This window comes from Neolamprologus brichardi, chromosome 8 (assembly GCF_056152115.1).
Source record: "Neolamprologus brichardi isolate AB-2024 chromosome 8, ASM5615211v1, whole genome shotgun sequence".
Lineage (NCBI taxonomy): Eukaryota > Metazoa > Chordata > Actinopteri > Cichliformes > Cichlidae > Neolamprologus > Neolamprologus brichardi.
Window position 1 is genome coordinate 5,336,297 of NC_142111.1, and position 19,580 is coordinate 5,355,876.

The window sequence follows — 19,580 nt, forward strand, 5'->3', positions numbered from 1 at the left end:
CGAGTCAAGTTGTAGAAACATCTGACAGATGATGAGTAGAAGTAGAACGCACAGGAGTTCAGTTTTCAGTTTCATTACAAAGGTTGTGAATTCATATATTTGTCATATTCTTGATTTTTAATAAATTTCAAGCAAACCTTTTTCACGTCTGTATGGGCATTTGTGTGTAAAAAGGATTTAATCCATTTTGGAATAAGGCTGTAACATAACAAAATGTGGAACATATGAAGCGCTGCAACTAGGTTCTGGAGGCACTGTATATGATTAAAGTCTATTTGAAGGCATGAAGGAAAATCAAAAATCAAAAATCTCAATAATATGTGGATTTATTGTTGCAACTCTTCAGTGTTTGTTCTGGGCAAAAATGATAGATTCTCACAAGCTGGTGACTCATTGAGGACATTTAAGTTAGGCGTTTTTATTATTGTTGGCTATCAGTGTACAACCACTAAATGTCTAGCTGTGCCATTGGGAATGTGAACAAATGATTATTATGAAACGGATCTAGGAATTCCATTTCCCGGTGCAGGCCTATTGTTACTGGATTCATTTATTTTTAAGTGCCTGTGTGGCAGAAGGAAAACAAGCAAACTCCTTATTTTGAATGCTGGGCTCCACTAAGCGCTTGTTTGGAACAAAGGTCTGTTGTCGTATTGAGTGACTGGACAGTCTCCTCTCCTATAAAGCAAAGGGTTAACAATAAGAACAACACAAGAATAAGGAAATAATAAGCTTAAGGATCAATATAGTAATTACCTCCTCTAGATATTTCTTAGTTCTAGAGACTCCAGGGGGGATACTAGCGAGGGTTCAATACCACAGAGTGCAATCACACACACACACACACACACACACACACACACACACACACACACACACACACACACACACACACACACACACACACACAAACTATAGCACAGTGCATGATAATCAGTGATTATCAGGTATTAGATTATTGAATAAGGAATTGTTTTGCTGTGTGTACAGGGAGGCGGGCTCAGCTTCTATGGCAGAAAGGACTCAGTATCTGTCTGACACACTGTTTTAAGATAATGTGACCAAAACAAAATCTATGATGTTTATGAAATTCTTATAAAAGCAATATTTTTTTAAAATATCAGAATGATGATAGTTAACCTTTGATGTCCTGACTATGAGAAGCTTTGTGTGAAATACATCATCTGACCTGTTGTCAGTACTTGGAGTCCCTTAAACAGAGAAAGTTCACCCTAGGATGTATCATGTAAGTTGCACTTGTAGTCTACACACTTTGGCTGATGGTGAGATTAATATTCATGTTGTGAGGACCGGGAGCGGTTGACCTTTTTGAGATGCTGAGCCGTTAGTTTTCCAGCTGGATTTTAAAGACCCAGAATCTTGGTCAAGGAGAAATTCTGACCTGCAAACTGGGAGTAAAAAAGGTCAAAATCATTATGGGTCATTTTCAGGGATCAGTCAATGATCACATATTATGGCAGACATCAGGCAGGACTGCTTTTAACCAGAGAGAGATCTATCAGAGAGATCAATACATTCATTTACTCATCTGGTAATACTTTCGCTTTTATCAGTCGTACATATGAACATAACAGCTTACTGACCTTTTCTTCTGCTTTCCGTCATTTGTCTCCATGTTAGTGATTTCTATTGTGTTTAATTTTGAATTTATTTTTTATGGTGTGTTGTCTGTTTTAATGTATGTATTGGCTCTTTGTGATATTTGCAAAGTTTCTTTTTATTCTATATTTAGGTTGCCATTTTAAGACTGCCTAAGGAAACAGATGAACATTAGCCTGTGTGCTAAGGCTGGGTCATTTACTCAAATAAAAAAATTAATGAACCTAATAAAGTTGAACAATTTCAATAAACAAACTACAAACTGACATTAAATCCCCAGTGTATGTTTAGAGTGTGCTGTTATTGCAGCATGTACACCCAGGGGCTGGGTCTGTTACCCAGCGTTTTGAATTTACTCTGTATTTTTGATTTTCTTATGTTAAGTTTGTGATTTTATTTAGGGTCTAGTTCAGTTTTAGTTCAGCCAATATTGTCCCCTGGTTCATGTGTCATGTTTCCTGTTCAGTCTGTCATGTGTTTCATGTCTGTGTTGTGTCCACGTTGTCAAGCTCATGTGTCATGTTTACATCTCTCCATGTTTCCTGTTTTATTTTGAAGGGTCTAGTGTTTCCATGTTCAGTGTGCTTTGTTTTACTTCCCCCTCAGGTGTTATGTTAATTTGTCTCAGCTGTGTCTCCCCAGGTGTTTCCACTGTTTATCTCCATGTCAAATCTTATCAGGTCAGCGTTTTTGCTACTATTCAGGTTAATGTTTAGACTTTTTTTCATATTTATGTTTGCATGTTCCTGTTCAGTTCCATGTTCATGTCTCATATCTTAGTTTTCATAGTTTAATTTTCCCAGTTTAGGTTTTAGTTTAGTTCTCACCCCTGATCTCCTTGCCTTCTTTTTTCAGCCAAATAAACGGCTCACTTTTTGTTTCTCCCGTGTCTCCTTTTGGGTCCGTTCTATAAATATACCGGTGTGTGCCGCTGTGACACTGTTTCCATTGGAATTAAGAGAGTAAGTAGCAGCCAGGCGCTTATAATCAAATGGACTTGAATAATAGATCATCAGCAAGTGTGAGCACCTCTATAAAAGCAAAAGTTTTGGCAGTTTGCTGGTCTGGAGCATTCAGGTGTGTGTTAGCACAATGGCCATCAGTCTCACAATGGTTATTAAGCCATTTCCAAACAATTTGAATTTCATCACTCAGCAGGGAGAAAGATTATTCACAACGGGAACACATTCAAGACTGTTGCAAATTTTCCCAGGAGTGGACGTCCCAGCAAATTCACCTCAAGGTCACTCCATTCAGTTCTCAGAGAAATTGCAAAATACCCAAGAGCTACATCACAGACTCTACAAGCCTCAGTTAACATTTTAAATCAAGTGCATGACAGTACAATCAGACTGAACAACTCTGACTTGTGTGGAAGGCCTGCCAGCATCTGAACAAACTACAAGACTTCTGGAATAATGTCCTTTGGACAGAGAAGACCAAAGTGGAAATGTTTACTATGATGCACAACACCATATTTAGTAAAAAAAAAAAAACAAGCTCGGCATATGAACACAATCACCTCATACCACCTCTGGAGCAAGGCGGTGGAGGGGTGATGATTTGCGCTTGTTTTACAGCTACACAAACTCTCTGTATACCAAAGTATTCTACAGGGTGGATACACCGTAATAACATGGGAATGGTTGGTGATATTAAAGTCCTGTTTGTGGCACATTAGTATATGTGAGGGGGCAAACTCCTCAACATGGGTGGTGACCATGGTGGCCATTTAGAAGTCGGCCATCTTGGATACAACTTTTGTTTTTTCAATAGGAAGAGGGCCATGTGACACATCAAACTTATTGGTAATGTCACAAGAAAAACAATGGTGTGCTTGGTTGACAATTTTGGACAAAAATTGTCAGTATGTTACGCGTTGGGAACGATAACGCTCTGGGCAGGAACTTAAGAGAGCTGCACGTAAACAAGTGCCTGTGAATAGCAAGGAACTCGAACAACGCTCTAAATAAGAGTGGTTCAAAATTCTTCCACAACAATCTGAGAAACTAATAAAGTCAAACAGAAAACACATATTTCAAGTTGTTGTAGCTAAAGGTGGTTCTACAAGCTACTGCTTCATGGGGTGTAGTTAGTTTTTCACTCTGCTTTTATGTTTTGGCTTCATTTTTGTACTATTGTCATTTTCAGTTCACTTTAGGTTTTTATACCTAATAAGGACTGGATCATTTTTTTTTATTATGTCTTAATACATAACAGCTTGGAATGAAAGCGGGTGTACATTTCCTTTCATGTATGTGGTAAGTATTTACCTAAATAAATAAATTAAACCATAAGAAGATAAATGCTTACCTACATCTTTAGTACATTAGCAATCAGATTCGTCTGCCACCACACAGCTAAAACTGTCAAAGGCCTCTTCCTTAGACGTCTGCAAGCGCAACATGATTGGCTTTAATATGATTTCCATTTGGAACTTTATTGGATCTTTGAGGGCAATTCCGACCAAACACAAAGTTCACCAGAAACTTTAGTTTCTGTAATTAAAAATGTTAGGATTCATCCTCTGAGGACAATGAGTGTTGGTCCAAATTCTTTCATAGCCACATAAATCTCACTTTTGGGACTTTGAGCCTTTGCCAAGGTGGGGGACTTGCTGATGGACAAGACAATAGACTCGACAAAAGATCCTAAAAGGCACTTCACCAGCATGGCTAATAAAAAGCCAATAGAATTACATTATAGATTGACTCTGTCAAGTGGCTTAAACTGATTTTATTACCTGCCTCCAATAAAGTGTAACCCTTTCTTTACACATTTTTCATTGTCAAACGATTTCTATGTTCCAACTTCCCTGCTGACTCAATCCATCTCTGAGTAGAACCTTCCTCCTGACTCTTTTTTTCTGTAATCCTCCAGTCTGCTAAAGGTGACGAGTGAGCTGTGTGGCTGTTCAAATAGTGCTGCTGGTCAGGAGGCCTGTGGAGGAGCCACGAGAGAAAGTTTTCTCCGGAGAACAGAGATCACTCACTCTGATAAATTGGGGTCGTACCTCGAAGTGGCCGGCGCTAACAAACATCATTCATCAAGCACTCATAAAAGCTCGCCTTGGGAAGTGTTCACGGTGCACTCAGTGCTGTATTGCCAGTGGTTTCTTCCATTTTATGAATAATAAATGCATAACTGTATTGCTTATTATTAATGCATGTTGTGTTTAAACTTTTAGGTGCGCTTTACCAAGAACCTGGTCGTAATTGTGCTGCGCCTTTAAAGATGTGTGCCCAGGCCAAACGTCATTACCGCCTAATGAGTACAAGCAGTGCTGGATCAATATCAATGGGTACACAATTAAGCAAGCACACAGTTAAGTTATCAATCCAAACAAGGTCTGCTGACAGATGCTGGAAGCTGCTGCGCTCCCAATCGTTCTCTCTTTGTTATCCCCCCTCCGCCCCGTGCACACGTGAAGGTGTGTGCATGTGTGTGCATGTGATACTTAGTCTTCATGCCTTCCCAATGAGCTGTGCGTAAATAGCCCAGGGGATTAATATCTGCCGCTGCTGCATGCAAGCGCTAGCTGCAACCGATTCTATGAAAAAGAAATTGGTCCTCCTCATTGATTTGCGCTTTCTGTCAGATCGATGATTATGCACTGTAATGAACATAAAGTATGCTGCTGGAAGTAGTGAATTTGAAGTGTGTGTTTGTGTGTGCTGGTATGCGAGACTTTTTTTGTGGTTCACTAAAAAAACAAAAGAAAAACAAATCGGTGAAAGCAGAAACAGCTTTGTAATTTAGATACATTAAGGATGCTTTTGCTCATGCTAATGCATCTCCTCACTTTCTTTACTTGTGTCTCTTACTCACAGTTTAGCTCCTCCCCCTGAGGATGTGAGAGGGGAAAACTAGAGAAGAGAAGAGAGGACAAAAGTTGGTGGAGCTGCCAAACGAGAAGTCCCGAGCTTTTGCCCTGTATTTACTTGGTATCAATACCAAAATCTGCAGTATGGCACAGCACTAGAAAATGGATATGAAGGCTTGTGATTAACCAGACCAGTTGGTATCCTCAGTCTAGTGACCACATTGGTTACTTTATGCATGATCCCCCTTTTGAATGGATTTCATGTTCTATTCATTATGGCTTGAAAGTGAAGACTGAGCCCAGAAGGTCATCAGGGAAGTGCATACTGAAGCCATGTGCCTGTTTCCCTACAGAGTTCTTCTTTAGCCAGATGAGTTGCCCCCTTGTTCGATGTGTTAACAGACAATCAGTGGCAGTGGTGCTTCTGACGAGCCTGAAAGTAATTTGAAACAATTTTGTATCATTTAATTTCAGTTTTTTTTCTTAGATTAGAATTAGAATTTTTTTTTTGGCATATTGAAATTGCTAGCAGTGTTTCAATATTAATCTCTCAATGACTATTAAGGATAAAAGCCGGAAATTTTCACTGGTCTTTCTTGCCATCAAAATGAATCAGGGTCAGTAATTTGGGATAGAATATGAAAATAAAGTCCTGCACTCCTGCAAAGTCCCATATTTTAGCACACACTAATAAAAAAAAATCTTGCAAAACACAATTAGTGACCAATTAGTTAATGATGTACAGTTGAATTACACAATACTGAAAAATACAAGTGTGTAGAATCGTTTTTAATGTGAATCACTGGGCCATAAAAATGAAAAAATAAAGTGCCAGTTTGATTTAACAAATATTACAAGTTCAAATCGTCAATTATTTTACAACATTTTCTATCAAACCATCTCTGATTAGCATAAATTTTTATGGTCCAAACTTTGTATACATAGTACTTTATATAATGATACATTTCAATAAAATCTGGTGATTCATTTCTGAATTAGTGTTTCTTTGTTGACGATTTCTTTGGCCACTTTTTTACTCGACTTACTGCTACTGATATCTAATGTGTTTCTAATGGGATTGATTCCACCAAAGAGGTGACACATTTACTTTGTATTATTTTGCGTCAGAAACATTATAATAAAGACTTTGATTGCATTTTACCATGTACAGTAACTGTCACAACAACTGTCACATTGGAAGATGTGGCATTTACTCACCTGATGATAAAGACTTGTGCATTCCAGAAATCTCCTATTTCTGCATCTTCTCTGGGTCCATTCAGGGAACTGGGAGTTCTTTTGTGAAGGTGGAAGGGATCATTTTAGGTCTCTGGATGAGAGAAGATACAAAGAAGCGTAAGTCAGTGCAGAGGAGACAGAGTGCAGATGACGAAGATCAATGTTTTAGCTGTGAGGCATCATCACCAAACCTCCTTAGAAGTTTATTTACATTACAAATTCTTCAGAATGCAATTTTTCTGAAATGTTGTGACCAAAAATCTGATTTCTGAAGATTCTAAACTCTTGTTTTACACAGGGTTTGGGAGAATTTTATCACTCCATAACTGAGAAAATACTTGAAACAGTCCCAATTCCAGTCCCTGGTTTTAGGATTCAAATACTCACACTAAACATTTATTTTAGCTTTACAAGTGTTCTTAAATTTTACTGACGCACTTTAAAAAGGGAACAAAACTGGAGTGTAAAACTCTGAGCGCTGCATCCCGGTCTAATACCCTAGTGTGTTTCTGTAGTTATGTGAAAGACAGACGGCCCGGGGAAACGTCTTCCTCTAGTGGCCATCAGCACACACTGGTCAGCAGATGCCAACATAAATGAAGACATCATCTCATGAATAATCTATTAATATTAATTTATGCTTCATTTTTGTAGACAAAAGATGGAATCCTGGATGTCTTTGACTTGTTTTAAAAGATGTGCTGCCTGATAGCCGATTCTGCTCATTCTCTGCAAACAGCTGCTTCCAGACCAAGTTTGCAGGGATTCGTGTGGACCCTGAGTTGGGTCTAGAGTCCCAGTTCTGGGATAGTTTTAACTAGGATACATAAAACTTTTACTCAAGGGACCTTTTGCGCAAGAAAGGGGTTGTTATTGTGCAAAATGACAGATTTCATACAGTTATGCAACTCTTAACGACATAAATAAATAAATAAAAATGGTGTGTGTGTGCATATGAGGTTTTGAGGCTTCTTGAAAAACAGTGACTTTTTTCCACCACTGAAAAAACAAAATTGCCTATAAATAACATTTTTAAGCAATTGATTTAAAAAACAAATAAACAAAACAAAAATGAAGTAGGTGTAGCAAATATGATTAAACATTTTAAAATATCAGTAATATAGAATGAAAAAATGTGTTTTTTCTTTTAATTTTTCAATTTCTTTTAATTTGTCAGAAGGTTCAACAAGCACTCCAATTTTCAATAAATAAAGAGAATTTTTCAGCATTTATTTGGGTTTCCAGGTAACAAGGTTTATTTTAAAGTGACTCATCAGGTCTGTGTGTCTGTCTGACCATCCATGCCTTCACAGTCAGGTGAGTAACATTGCACCGCAGTAACTTTTCCCATTAAAAATCCCCCCATAATAAAGCCCACCACCAATCGCAAGGCAGATGCCATCACTCCCTCGCTTCTCATTGGCTCGCGCTCGATATTAAGAATCCAGCTGTTTCGCCCCGCCCCCTCCCAGCACTTGTTAATCGACTTCCTGCTCGACCAGTGGGGGCGGGCACCTCCGAGTCAAGCCCCGCAGCGATTGGCTTAGAGTGGCGCTCTTTGGGGCGGGCAGTGAGAAGTTAGGATTCCCACCCCCCCACACACCACCACCCTCCCTCCTCCACCCTCTACTCCCCCCACCACCCCCCATCCAGCTGTGTGAACCTCGCTGATGGACGGAGTACAGTGAAAAAGGAGAGAGAGAGACGAGAGCAAGGAGCGGGAGCAGCCCGGTGCTTTTCATCATGCGCGCAACAGTGGAGGAAGGAGGTGTTTGTGATATTTAGGAAATATTAAAAAAGAAAAAGAAACCAGGCTGGACGGCTGTCTGCGCTCGGGATGCGCAGTAGCAGCAGCAGCAGCATCTCCATGGATGTGCTGAAACTCCGGAGCGGGATCTGCGTTTGAAAGAAAGCCGCCTGTGGATGAAAGTGCCGGGATCGTTCATTTAAAGGAGGGGAAAAGCAAAGCTCGGTGGAGGATTTTCTCCCTTTTTAGGGGTTTGCCCATCAGCGCTGTGGAGGAGGAGGGGGAGGAGGAGGGGAGCGGAGAGAAGTTTGTGCGCGGCGTCAGTAAATTTCACACAAACAGAGACAAAAAAGAAAAGAAAGAAGGCTGAGAACTGAAAAGTAGGGAAAAGTCTCCCTGTCTCCCTCCCAATCTTTACGATTTAGGATTATGATGCGTGCCTGAGGACCCCGGAGAGGCTTCTTGGACACCGGAGACCGGACCCAGGGGGGCGCAGCGTGTCTCAGACGGACCCCGAGCTGCAGAAGGAGCACCGCAGCGCACCAGCAGCTGGAAACTATACGCTCCACAAACCTACAAGAACATCTCTCGTCTGCTCCATCCCTTGCGTTTCTTCTCGCTTGCTTTTTTTCCGTCAGACCGGCGTGGACTTTACAGCCACGGCACACACAAACACGCAAAAAGAAGAAGAGAGAAACTGATCATGCGATGACTGAGCGCGCTTTGGGCACATCTACCCGAGTCCATTACAGGTAACGAATGGAAGGGAAAGATGCTCCTCTCACTCTCCGAGAGCTAGCAGGAGCTCGGGGGAGTGGGAAGTGTTGCTGTCGGTAGATCGGTGATGCTGCCGAAGTTTGGAAGCCAATAATAGCAAGCGCGCGTTTTTATTTTTTCTTTTCTTTCTTTTTTTTCTTTTTCTTTCTTTTTTTTTTTTTGATGGAAAGGAATGTGAGCCCCGCACATTAGGAGCTCTGATCTATTCGTCTCCCCTCCAGCTTTGGATAGTAGATATTCACTTATCCGAGTTTAATCCATGCAAAATGAAGCGGTTTCTGTGATGATATTCCAATACAACGATCATATCTGAGCAGTCATTTCGATAATGTGTGGCCATATTTCCTCAAATAACCTCCCCAACACCACCTAGCTGTTCCATACTGTTGCTCGCCTTTCATTGTGCATTTAATTGTGCGCCTATGAGCAGCGAGGTGTTTTTCACTGTAGCAAAAAGTTGGTACCTTTATTTTTATTTTTCTAATCAGCTATTTTTTTTATATCTATTTTGCCTATTTCTGTTCTCTCTGCGCGCTCTCCACTGACTAATGGATCCTAATATATGTCTGTGATCGACCCCGTTACTTGCAGGAGGTGAATGATGGCCGAGGATGGGGGAAATCTCTCCGGGGTCCCCGACGCCGGGGCCTCGGAGGGTCGCTCCTCTCTGCCGAGGACTTTCATCCGGCTCAACGACCTGTCCGGGCTCGGGACGGGAGGCGGGGAGAGCGGCGAGGTGTCTGCGGTGGAGCCGGCGTCCCCGGCACCGGATGGGATCTCTGCAGCCGGGGAGGACATGTCGGCGAACGGCGGGGATAGCCTGCCCTACCCCACCCTGGCCCCCGTGGTCTTCTTCTACCTGAAACAAACCACCCGGCCCCGGAGCTGGTGCCTCAAAATGGTCTGCAACCCATATCCTTTTCTTTTTCTTTTAACTCAACGCGTTTGGAGTCTGCATATGCGCGCATTCACCTGTGGCAGGTAAGAAACACCTGCTTTGCTGTGCACCTCACAAGGGTTTATCCAGTGACCACAAGGCTGCTAGACTCAGGACAGGCCTGCTCAGACAGATCACACAAATCAGTGTGTGTGTGTGCAGGCTGATGTATGGAGTGAGCAAGCGTCATGGCCTGATTTGCACACACACACAAAACAAAGCGCCACATTTATTTTTGTGACTCAGATGTGTGTGTGGGTCCCAGTGGAACCGCATCCTCTCACACCTGACTGGACGTGTGTGTGTTCCCACATCATGCTCTGATTCCTCCGAGTTGGGTGTTATTCTTCGATTGATTATTAAGAACACACACAAGTTGGTTGTTAATAATCAATTTCTTATAGGTGGGGTTAAAGGATGGAGTCTGGAAGTTGTAATTTGTTTATTGATACACAGACACACCTGGAGTGGGTGTTTATTGAGCGGTGACCCCGTCCTTGGGGTGGATAGCGGTGGAGGGGTGGAGTCGGTTCATGTCACACAGCCTTATTGAACCCTTCCTGCCACTGAAGGGATTTATTGATTCATAAATGGACAGGACCTGCACCGATTCCGTTCTCCTGCTAGCAAGGAGGCAGGAGGGGGAAGAGAAAGGAGGCTCTTTTCTGTCTCCCACTATCTGTCTGTCTCGCTTAGAGTTTAGGTAACGTGCGTGTGTCTATATGTGTGTGTGGGCTATGGGAATAAATGTTTCCCTGGCCGCTCTGCTCAGGGGGTTTCAGACCGCCTTTTCTGTTTCTTTTAGGTGTCATGTTCCTTCCATCCTCCCTCCCATCCATCCATCTCTTCAGCCTTGTCTGTTGCATTTCATCCCAACCCCCCTTCCTAATTTGTCACTGTTTTAATTGAGACGCAGTGGCAGCCTGTCCTCCTCCTCTCCCAGGAACGCTGGCCCGCGATGCTGCTGCTCGCACTTGTTTGTACTCTTTTACCCCCTCCTCCCCTCCATGTTTCCTTCTCTCGCTTTTCTTTCATCTCTCTTTTCCTTTTTTCTCTTCTTTTTTGTGTGTGTCTCCATCTCCCAGAGATCACAGCTAATTTCCATGTCTGTAAATGTCAAATCTTTTAAAAAGGGCTTACAAATAGACTTTTTTAGCAGCGGGGGCACAAGAGTCCTCAGTGACTCCACAGGGAGCAGTGGAGATCCTTGATACTGTTATCCAAGTCATGGGTTCTCAAACATTTACTTTTCGTGGACCTCCCAGTGAGACCTCCACATTAAAGCAGCACATTCCTATTTGATAGGAAAAAAGGATCCAAAAACCCAGCTTCTTTGGATTTTTATCTGAGGTTGATGTCATATAGTTGGGAGAAATTGAAGTTTGAGCAACATTATTCTATACTTCTCTGTTTTGTCAATTGTGAGGTTCCAAGAAATTCCAGTTGGGATTTTCATTTGTTTCTCCTTTTATTGTTATTTACAGCCTCTTTGTGTTACAGAAACCATTTAAGATGTTTTGGTGAATGAAATCTAAATATTTCCTTGGTGTATTAATAGCACTAATAATTCAGTATGTTTGTCTGTGAGCTGGAGTTTGGTATCATTAGCGGTTAGCTCAGAGTCTATGGTGAAGATATGTTTGGCTGCTTTGTCTGAAACAGACAAAGTAACCAGTCACCAAAATAACCAGATCCACCAGGACCACCATAGTCCTAAGAAGACTGCGATAATTTCTATTTGCTGCCATGTAACAATGGATATGACAGTCATAAAGTATTAGGAAGAGCTGGGCTGGAGGTGGGTTGCAAAGTGGCTTGCAGATGTGCAGCTAATGTGGCCAGGTTAAAGCAGCTTACATAGCAAGTGTTGAGGTTGACTTGGTGGCCTGTGGTGCTGTGTGCTGCTGCATATTTTGGTTCTGATACCACGTAAATACTCACCAGTACCGATGCTTTTAACCGAAAAAGGCATGTGAAGAGCAGAGCAGTGTGTCATGGTTTTAGAGATGAATTATCATCAATTTGCAAATTCTGAACACATTATCTGAATCAATCCTATATTTAGTTAACACAACAAAACACACCTTTCAGCTTTTTAAATTTGGAAACTGGGTTCTTTTGGAGACCTGGAATGTAAATGCACCTGTCTCTAAAACACTTTGGGACAACTTCAGTTTTAAATGTGTTATATAAATAGAACAAACTTAAGTTAATTCCCCCCCCCCAAAAAACCTGAATTCATAAGATAGAAACAAAGAATCGATCAGTTACCAACACCTGCACTGGGATCGATACTATCAATAGTAGAAATGCAATACTTAATTTATCGAAGCAATCAAAACAAAACAAACTAATTTTATTCAGTAAAGTGTCACACTGCGGTTTAGGGTTACGGTATTAAAATACTGTCATTTTAACTGATTTAAAAAAGAAAAAGAGTTCATCCTGATGGCGACTGTCTCTTTTCGAACCGGTGAGGTCTGTGGTTTGATGGATCTGTTTTGCAGTATGGATTTTAAAGTGTTGAAAGAACTGCTGGGTGATTTGCAGTGATGTTTGACTGCTCCCCTGTACGGGTGTGCACAGGCATCCCTCAGGCCCCAAAGATTGTATTTAGGTGTTCTCAGGCTTCCCATTTGCCCTTTAATGTGTATTTGTACCGATTTAGGAAAAGGTCAACGCTTTTGTAATGCAGTGTAACATTACTGCGATCGATCCATCTCCCCCTGCGCGTGTCTGTGTGCACTGCGGTGTGTGAATCAGTGCGTACCCTGGTGCTTTGCATGGAGGCAAGCAGATGTAACTTTGGCCATGTTTTTAACTCTTCCTCTCTTGATCTGCGGTCCTCCTCTGCAGCAGCCTCTCCACACCGGGGTCTCGCTTTCTTTCTTTCTGTGCTCTTGGTTCGAGAATTAATCCTGCAGTAGTCTCTCTCCGTCTCTATCCTGCTATAAATACATCCACAGCACACCACCAGCAGCGGCAGCAGCAGCAGCAGCAGCCAACTCGGATGCACCAAGACTGCTTCCCCTGTCTGACGCTGTAGACCAACAACACAGGAAAGCCTGACTGATCTCAGGGCCAGAATCTATTCTAAACACACATATCCTCACTAAGCCCCTGGCCTCAGGTGGCCCGCGGCCATTTTCAACAGTCTGAGGGGTAATTAGGACCCCTGGATGCTTGCTGAGGTATTTAAGGTCTAATTGAAGACCCCTGGGTGCACACTCTGAGTGATGTTTTGCCCAGCACATTGCCTGTGTGAAATTCCCTCTGCAGGTTTTGCTAATGATTCCTGCAGAATCTGCGTATGATAAAGAGTGGGAGCTTTTGTATGTGTGTGTGTGTGTGTGTTTGACAGAGCGAGAGAGCGAGATTGTGTAAACAGTGCACATACGCAGACACACACACACACACACACACACACACACATTTCCCCAGGACTCCCGTAGGTGTCTCCTCTCTGGCGGGGAGCTGGATGTTGTGCCAAGATGCAGGAGGAGGAGGGGAGAGTTTGGGAACTGGTCCAGTGCTCTCTATCCTTTGCTCGCACTGATTTAAGCAGAGGATTACACAGCCCAGAACAGTGAGGGAGGACACCTGGCCGAGGCTAGGTGTTTGTCATCACATTGAAACGGCATCACTAGAAGCCTGATAAACCACTTGCGCTTCAAAGGAGTGGAAGGATTTGGACGAAGCATGCTACCAATTTCATGTTTCTCTTCCGATTTCACTCTCCACATTTGTTGCCTGTCTTACGTGATGCGTCTGTCTAATAATGGAAGCCGAAGCGCACACTTACTTAATCAGCAGAAAATGTCTCCCGCCCTCCCCTCCCCTCTCACAGACCCCCCTTGCTTCTTCTTTTTTTTTCCTCCCCTCCTCTCTGCAACTAAAAGTCTCACGCTGGCTAGAGGAGCGAGGAGGGGTGTATGCCATCTTCTAAAGCCTTCGAAACCGGCAAAAAAAAAAAAAAAAAGAAGAAGAAAAAAGAAAGAGCACGAGGTGGAGGGAGGAAGGGATGGGAGGGGGCTAAGCTGAAGAGCCGTGTGCGATTTCAGAGAGCATTTTTTAAGAGGTGAAAAAGTTGGCCTGCCCCCGCCAGAAACACAGCTTTCATATTTTCTCCCTCTGCTCCTACACCCAAACGTACCATCTCTTAAGTTGCTTGGAGGATTTTCCAACTTCTGTCAGTTTGATGCTCTTTGTGAATCCCATCAGAACGTCTTTCATAGGCGTGTTAGGTTGCTGTGTCGACACTTGGAACATACATTTGTGTGTAAAGAATCTGAATATGTGCTGTCTCTCACCGGACCCTTCTTACATACTCACTCGTCGTGTTTAATGAAGTATTTACTCAGCGGTGCAAAAACGTCTTATTGTGTTGTGCAGGGATCTTTAGTCTGTGAGTCATGTGTCTCGGGGACCATGTGATGTAACTTGCATGTATTTTGCATGTGAATTGTTCACTGCGAGGGATGTGTGTGTTTGTCAGAGTGTGTATTTGTATGCATATTCAAAGCTGCACACGCGATCGTATGAGTGTGTGTTTGAAGCTTAAACGTAGCTTAAAAGTTTGTATGTAGAATGCAGCACGTGCATAGCAGCCTGGTTAGCTCAGTCAGTAGAGCACGACGCTCTTAAGGGACTTTAAGTCCAAAGAGTTCTAGGGCCTCCAGAGGGTAATCACCTACTTGGCAGCTCCCCAGAAAATGACTTACCTTCAGGGTATCGCTAGAACTCACCAGAGAGTCCCCCATATGATATTATTATGATACTTCACAGACAATATGATATTATAGCCATTTTTATGCCGAGCAACCTTCCCGTTCTATAGCTTAACCAGAATACAAACAGCTGGCAGCAAGTTGAGTCCTCGTACTCGTGTTCATCGACAAATACTCGTGTCAGCAGTCTGCCTGCATTTATAAACCACACAGCAATTATCTGCAAACCTTTGACAGTCTCTGAAACTGACTGCAGTCCAAGTCAGACTGTTTGTAGAAAGGTTGCCTCTTATTAGGTGATGCATGTAATCACCTTGAAATCTACAGTGGTTTATTAGGAGGTAGCTTTGTCAAGCTAAGCGTGTCCAGTTTTGAGCCGACTTAATGTAAGTTCGCCTGGAAAATGTTGTTTTTTAAATGTGTTTAATAATATTATTACTGACATTTGGTTTCTCTGTATCAATACAATATCACCACACAATGTTAAAATACTCCACCCCGACTTCAGGAGCTGGTTCCTGTTTGCATTTGTACCAGTACGAACAGGAACACTAATGTGACACAATAGCAAGCTGGTGAGCAGCAACAGCTTATAACCTCAACAAGGACACAGGATTTTGTGATCAGTAATGAGAGTTCTGTGTTTGCTGAATGTTTTGTGATTAAACTTATATTAACTATGAGCACAGAAGCCCACATAAATACCTTTGAAACCCTGTGTTTGTGAGGTGTAGCCAATCAAAAGAAAGCTGGGTTAAACAGAAGACTTGGGGAGGCAAAATGGCTTGTTTCAAACAGCGGGTGCTTAGCTTAAAATAAATAAGGATTATTTTGAACTGAAAGTCATGCAAAGCTCCTTAAGTTCAATCGAATTAGAGTTTTATTGTCACGGCGAGTGAGATGAGCCGTGTGGAAAGATTAAAGGAGGATCCAGTCGCAGGCACTCGTGAAGGTGAGGCGGTTTATTGAACACAAAATGCAAATGGAGAAACGGAAAACGGGTAAATGACGACGGACAGCAGGGAGAACACACAGATGAAGCATGGTGGATACACAGACGGACCAGCAATGACAGAAGACACGACTTAAATACACTCAGAGAAACACAGGGAGATTACACACAGGTGGGGGACACAGCTGGGAGTAATTAACGAGACGAGACAAGGGAGGTAAACTGAACACATTCACATGAGACGCAGACCTTCACAATAAAACAGGAAACAAGAAATCACTACACAAAGACGCAGACTCGACACTGAGAGACAGACAGAATATAACACATGGAACCTGAACTATACTAAACGTGAGACACAACCGAAGAACAAATCCTTAAACACGAATAAACAGAAACAGAATTCAAATAATAACCAACGAATCACAAAGGTAACAAAACGATCATTCCAGAATAAACCAAAACATAATAAACTCAGAATGCCGACCCAGAACCGTGACATTTATGAAACAGCTGCCGCCTTAAATTAATGCTACGTAACAAGATGCTCAGCTCAGTCCAACAATAATCTTTCTAATCCTGGATTAGAATTTCCTGATTAGTCTAATTAGAATTTAAAGCTGGATTAATTGATTTTTGGCCACTTGGGGCAGCAGTGCAAGCGAAAAGCATTGACGTATTTGATGATCCCCTCATGGAATATTTATTCTGAACAAACTGGGAAATCTTTAGGAAGCACAGAGTGGAATTAGCATTCATTTGGAGTTGTATTTGATTTAGGTTCAGTTTATGAATTCTCTGGTACTGGTTAGAAGCAATTCTCAAATTTACTGAAGGATAGATGGACGACTCGCTAGTTCCAAACGTGGTCTGTGTGCTTTGGAAACTGCAGACACTCACACAGATTGCACTGGAATCTCCTGATCTGATCTTTTGGTTTTCTTTTCCTGTCCAGAAATCTTCTTGCTGTACTGCTACCGCTCTCTGTCACTGGCCACGTTCCAATATATTTTATTGGTGAACAAAAGACTGTTGGGAAAATTTACACAAAATTGCTGAGGAGTTCAGTCAAGAGGTGCACTGGTTACAGAAAATATGTTTCCTCTGATACCTTTCTTTGAACTCACCGTTACAAATGCCAAACGTTTTGGACGACATGAGAGCGAACTCTTCGGTCTCACTTTTAAGACGGAAACTAAGCTTTAGAACGAACGCTTACATAACTGCAAACCAGAGAACTCTAATGAGAGCAGTCAAAATCATTCAGCGCTGTGGCTGGCATTTATGTAGGCGTGTGCATGTGGGTGTAGGGCTTTGTTATTGTGCGAGAAAGTCTTTGTTACATTCAGGATTTAATGTTAGCTGATAGGGATTTATCGCTCTTAGTCACCGAGTCTTTGCTCTTGGCTTCGGCTGAAGGAAGTGACTGAGCGTTTATTGTATCCCTGTCCAAATATCAGTTGCAATATTTACCGGCATAATTGCAACGTTGTTTTGTTGTCCGTATCACACAGACCTACTGTTTGGCTAACATCTGTTGTAAACACACTCGACACACGTTCGAAAGGCACCAAGGTTGTTTGAAGTAAGTGACAGTTCTTTTAGCATAATGTGTTGAACCCGCGCCAAACACTGATTCACTGAAAAACAGCCATAGATCAGTTTCCTGGCAATGGTAAACTCCCGACACACTCTGCAGTATGTGTGTGAAATTCAGTGATTCAGCCACCGCCACACTGAAAGTGCCAATTATTGACGAATAACAGGAGCGACAATCAGAAAGAGATGGCAGGAGGAGGAGAGAGGGAGGGAGCGAGTCCGAGGCAGAGCTCAGACTGCACTAAGGTGTGAGTAGACGACTTGGTATGAGGTCTGTTCTTAATGAAGAGCTTTGTTTAAGCTGTTAAACACAAAGAAAACCCTTCTTTGTGCTTGGCCCGCAACACATTTTCAGCTCTGTTGCTGATTGCTGCACTTCTATAGTTTCACATAGGCGGATTATTAAAGCTTTTGCTTTAAACAGCTGGTGTGTTTTTTTTTTCCTGGAAAAGCTTTCCTTTAGGGCACAGAGAGTGATTATTTCATTTTTCATATGAAAATTACTCTTACTCCCAGTTAATGGTTTCCTCTTCAAAGGAATCTCGCACAAATCATAGAAGTATAAGCATCTGATCTAGATTTACGGTTACAAAATGCACCTTACTTTGTATTAAAGTATATTTGGAACCCTGAGCAATGTTTCTTGCTATTTCTCTAGTCAGTTTATAAACAATAAATTCTAGGCTGAAATCAAAGACAGTAATTTTAACTGTTGTTTTCTAGGTTAGGGTAATGCTAAGGCTTCAGTCACACCAGCCTATGTGTAGGTGTACTCCCCTACTGGTTGCTGCAGGGGGAGATTGCTTTGGCTGCTTGCAGCTTGCAGCCAAACCAGCAACTTGGTACTTCGTTAAATGGCCTCTGTTTGTGGTTTGTGTTGCACTTTTTCTATTCTCACTATTTCTAGAAGAGTAAAGGCAAGTCAGTGTCTTCCATGCAATCCATGGGTGGCTGCGGCAATCTGCTAGAGATCACAGCAATCACAGGGAGATTTGTGACACAGCAACCTCTGGAAACTGCTCAGCAACCAGTTGGAGAATGCACGCTTTGCCACAGGGTCACCAACCAGTCTGTAGGCCTGTAACTGAGGCATAACAGAGCTGAAAGTCTACTTTATACATCTGACAGATTTTTTTTGTAGACGTTTCAGACAAGCTTTCTTTATAGATTATTGAATATATTGCGCATATTTTCTTCTGCTGGATAATACCTTATAATAAGGTGCTCCTCTGTCTGTAAAATCAATAGAACATCCTTGGAACATATTCCACTTTGTTCACAAGATATATTTTAGATTCCCAAGGCCTGTATTTGAAACAAAAAATAAATACATACTTTTATTTCTTAACATCACCCGCTCTCGTGAAAACTCAAAATATTAACCTTGTTTTTGCAAGATTAGAATTAAAAAACTTCCCTTTATTTTAAAAACTCTTATGCACACGTGCAAAACTCTTATGTTGTAGTGATGAAACCGGAGTAGTGGAAATGAAAACTGAATTTATTTATGTGAGTTGCCGTGCGTACGGGGGAATTCACTTCAGGGGATGATCAGGCAAAGGTGCAGATAATGACGGCTAGACTGGCCGTCACGCAGACACTAATTAATATGTAAGTAAAAAATCACCTAACCACTGGGAAGTCATTTCTGCCTGTCTTTTACGTCCAGTGAGAAACCACAGCAGTCTAATCTAAACATCAGAACAGAGTCTGACTGCTCGCCGTCTGTAATTGTGAGCTGTGGTTCGACCGTTCTCTGCTAGAACCATCACGGCTTCTCCACTTACCTGCGTAACTCGGTTTCTCTGAGCACCAGGTTACTTAAGTATATGTGAATGCAATGAATGTGCTTGTGGCTCGGGCCTGGCAGCCACCTCGGTGTGCGTGCTGGCAGCCGAGGGGCCGGCTAACCTGATACACACCCGATGAGACTCTGACCACAGCGATTCGGGAGCAAACCACAAACTCTACTGTAGACTGATAACAGCAGCAAGAATCACACTCACTGTCTGTGTGTGTTTGTTGTGCCTCTGCCTTATTATATGAATGTGTTTACTGTTTTGAATGGAAGAGCAAACGTCAATTTCCTCCTTTCTTTTTTTGTGCAACTTTCTGGTGGAGCGGCCAGCTTTTACTCGCTTTGGTTTTTGTTTTTGTTT

The 19,580-nt window shown here is 42.1% G+C and overlaps 1 protein-coding gene across 12 annotated transcripts in view; it reads left to right on the plus strand.

The window, feature by feature from the left end:
• Positions 1-8,341: 8,341 nt before the first annotated feature.
• cacna1g (calcium voltage-gated channel subunit alpha1 G) overlaps positions 8,342-19,580 on the plus strand; it is a 320,435-nt gene continuing 309,196 nt past the window's right edge. For 11 of the 12 annotated variants that reach the window (XM_087845313.1, XM_087845314.1, XM_087845309.1 and 8 more), the window contains exons 1-2: positions 8,342-9,181; positions 9,798-10,117. In XM_087845313.1, the coding sequence (XP_087701439.1) occupies positions 9,805-10,117 (313 nt within the window). In that variant the 5' untranslated portion in view covers positions 8,342-9,181; positions 9,798-9,804. Of the gene's footprint in view, positions 9,182-9,626; positions 9,663-9,797; positions 10,118-19,580 lie in introns of those variants that run through there. The other variant, XM_087845310.1, reaches the window with a different exon arrangement.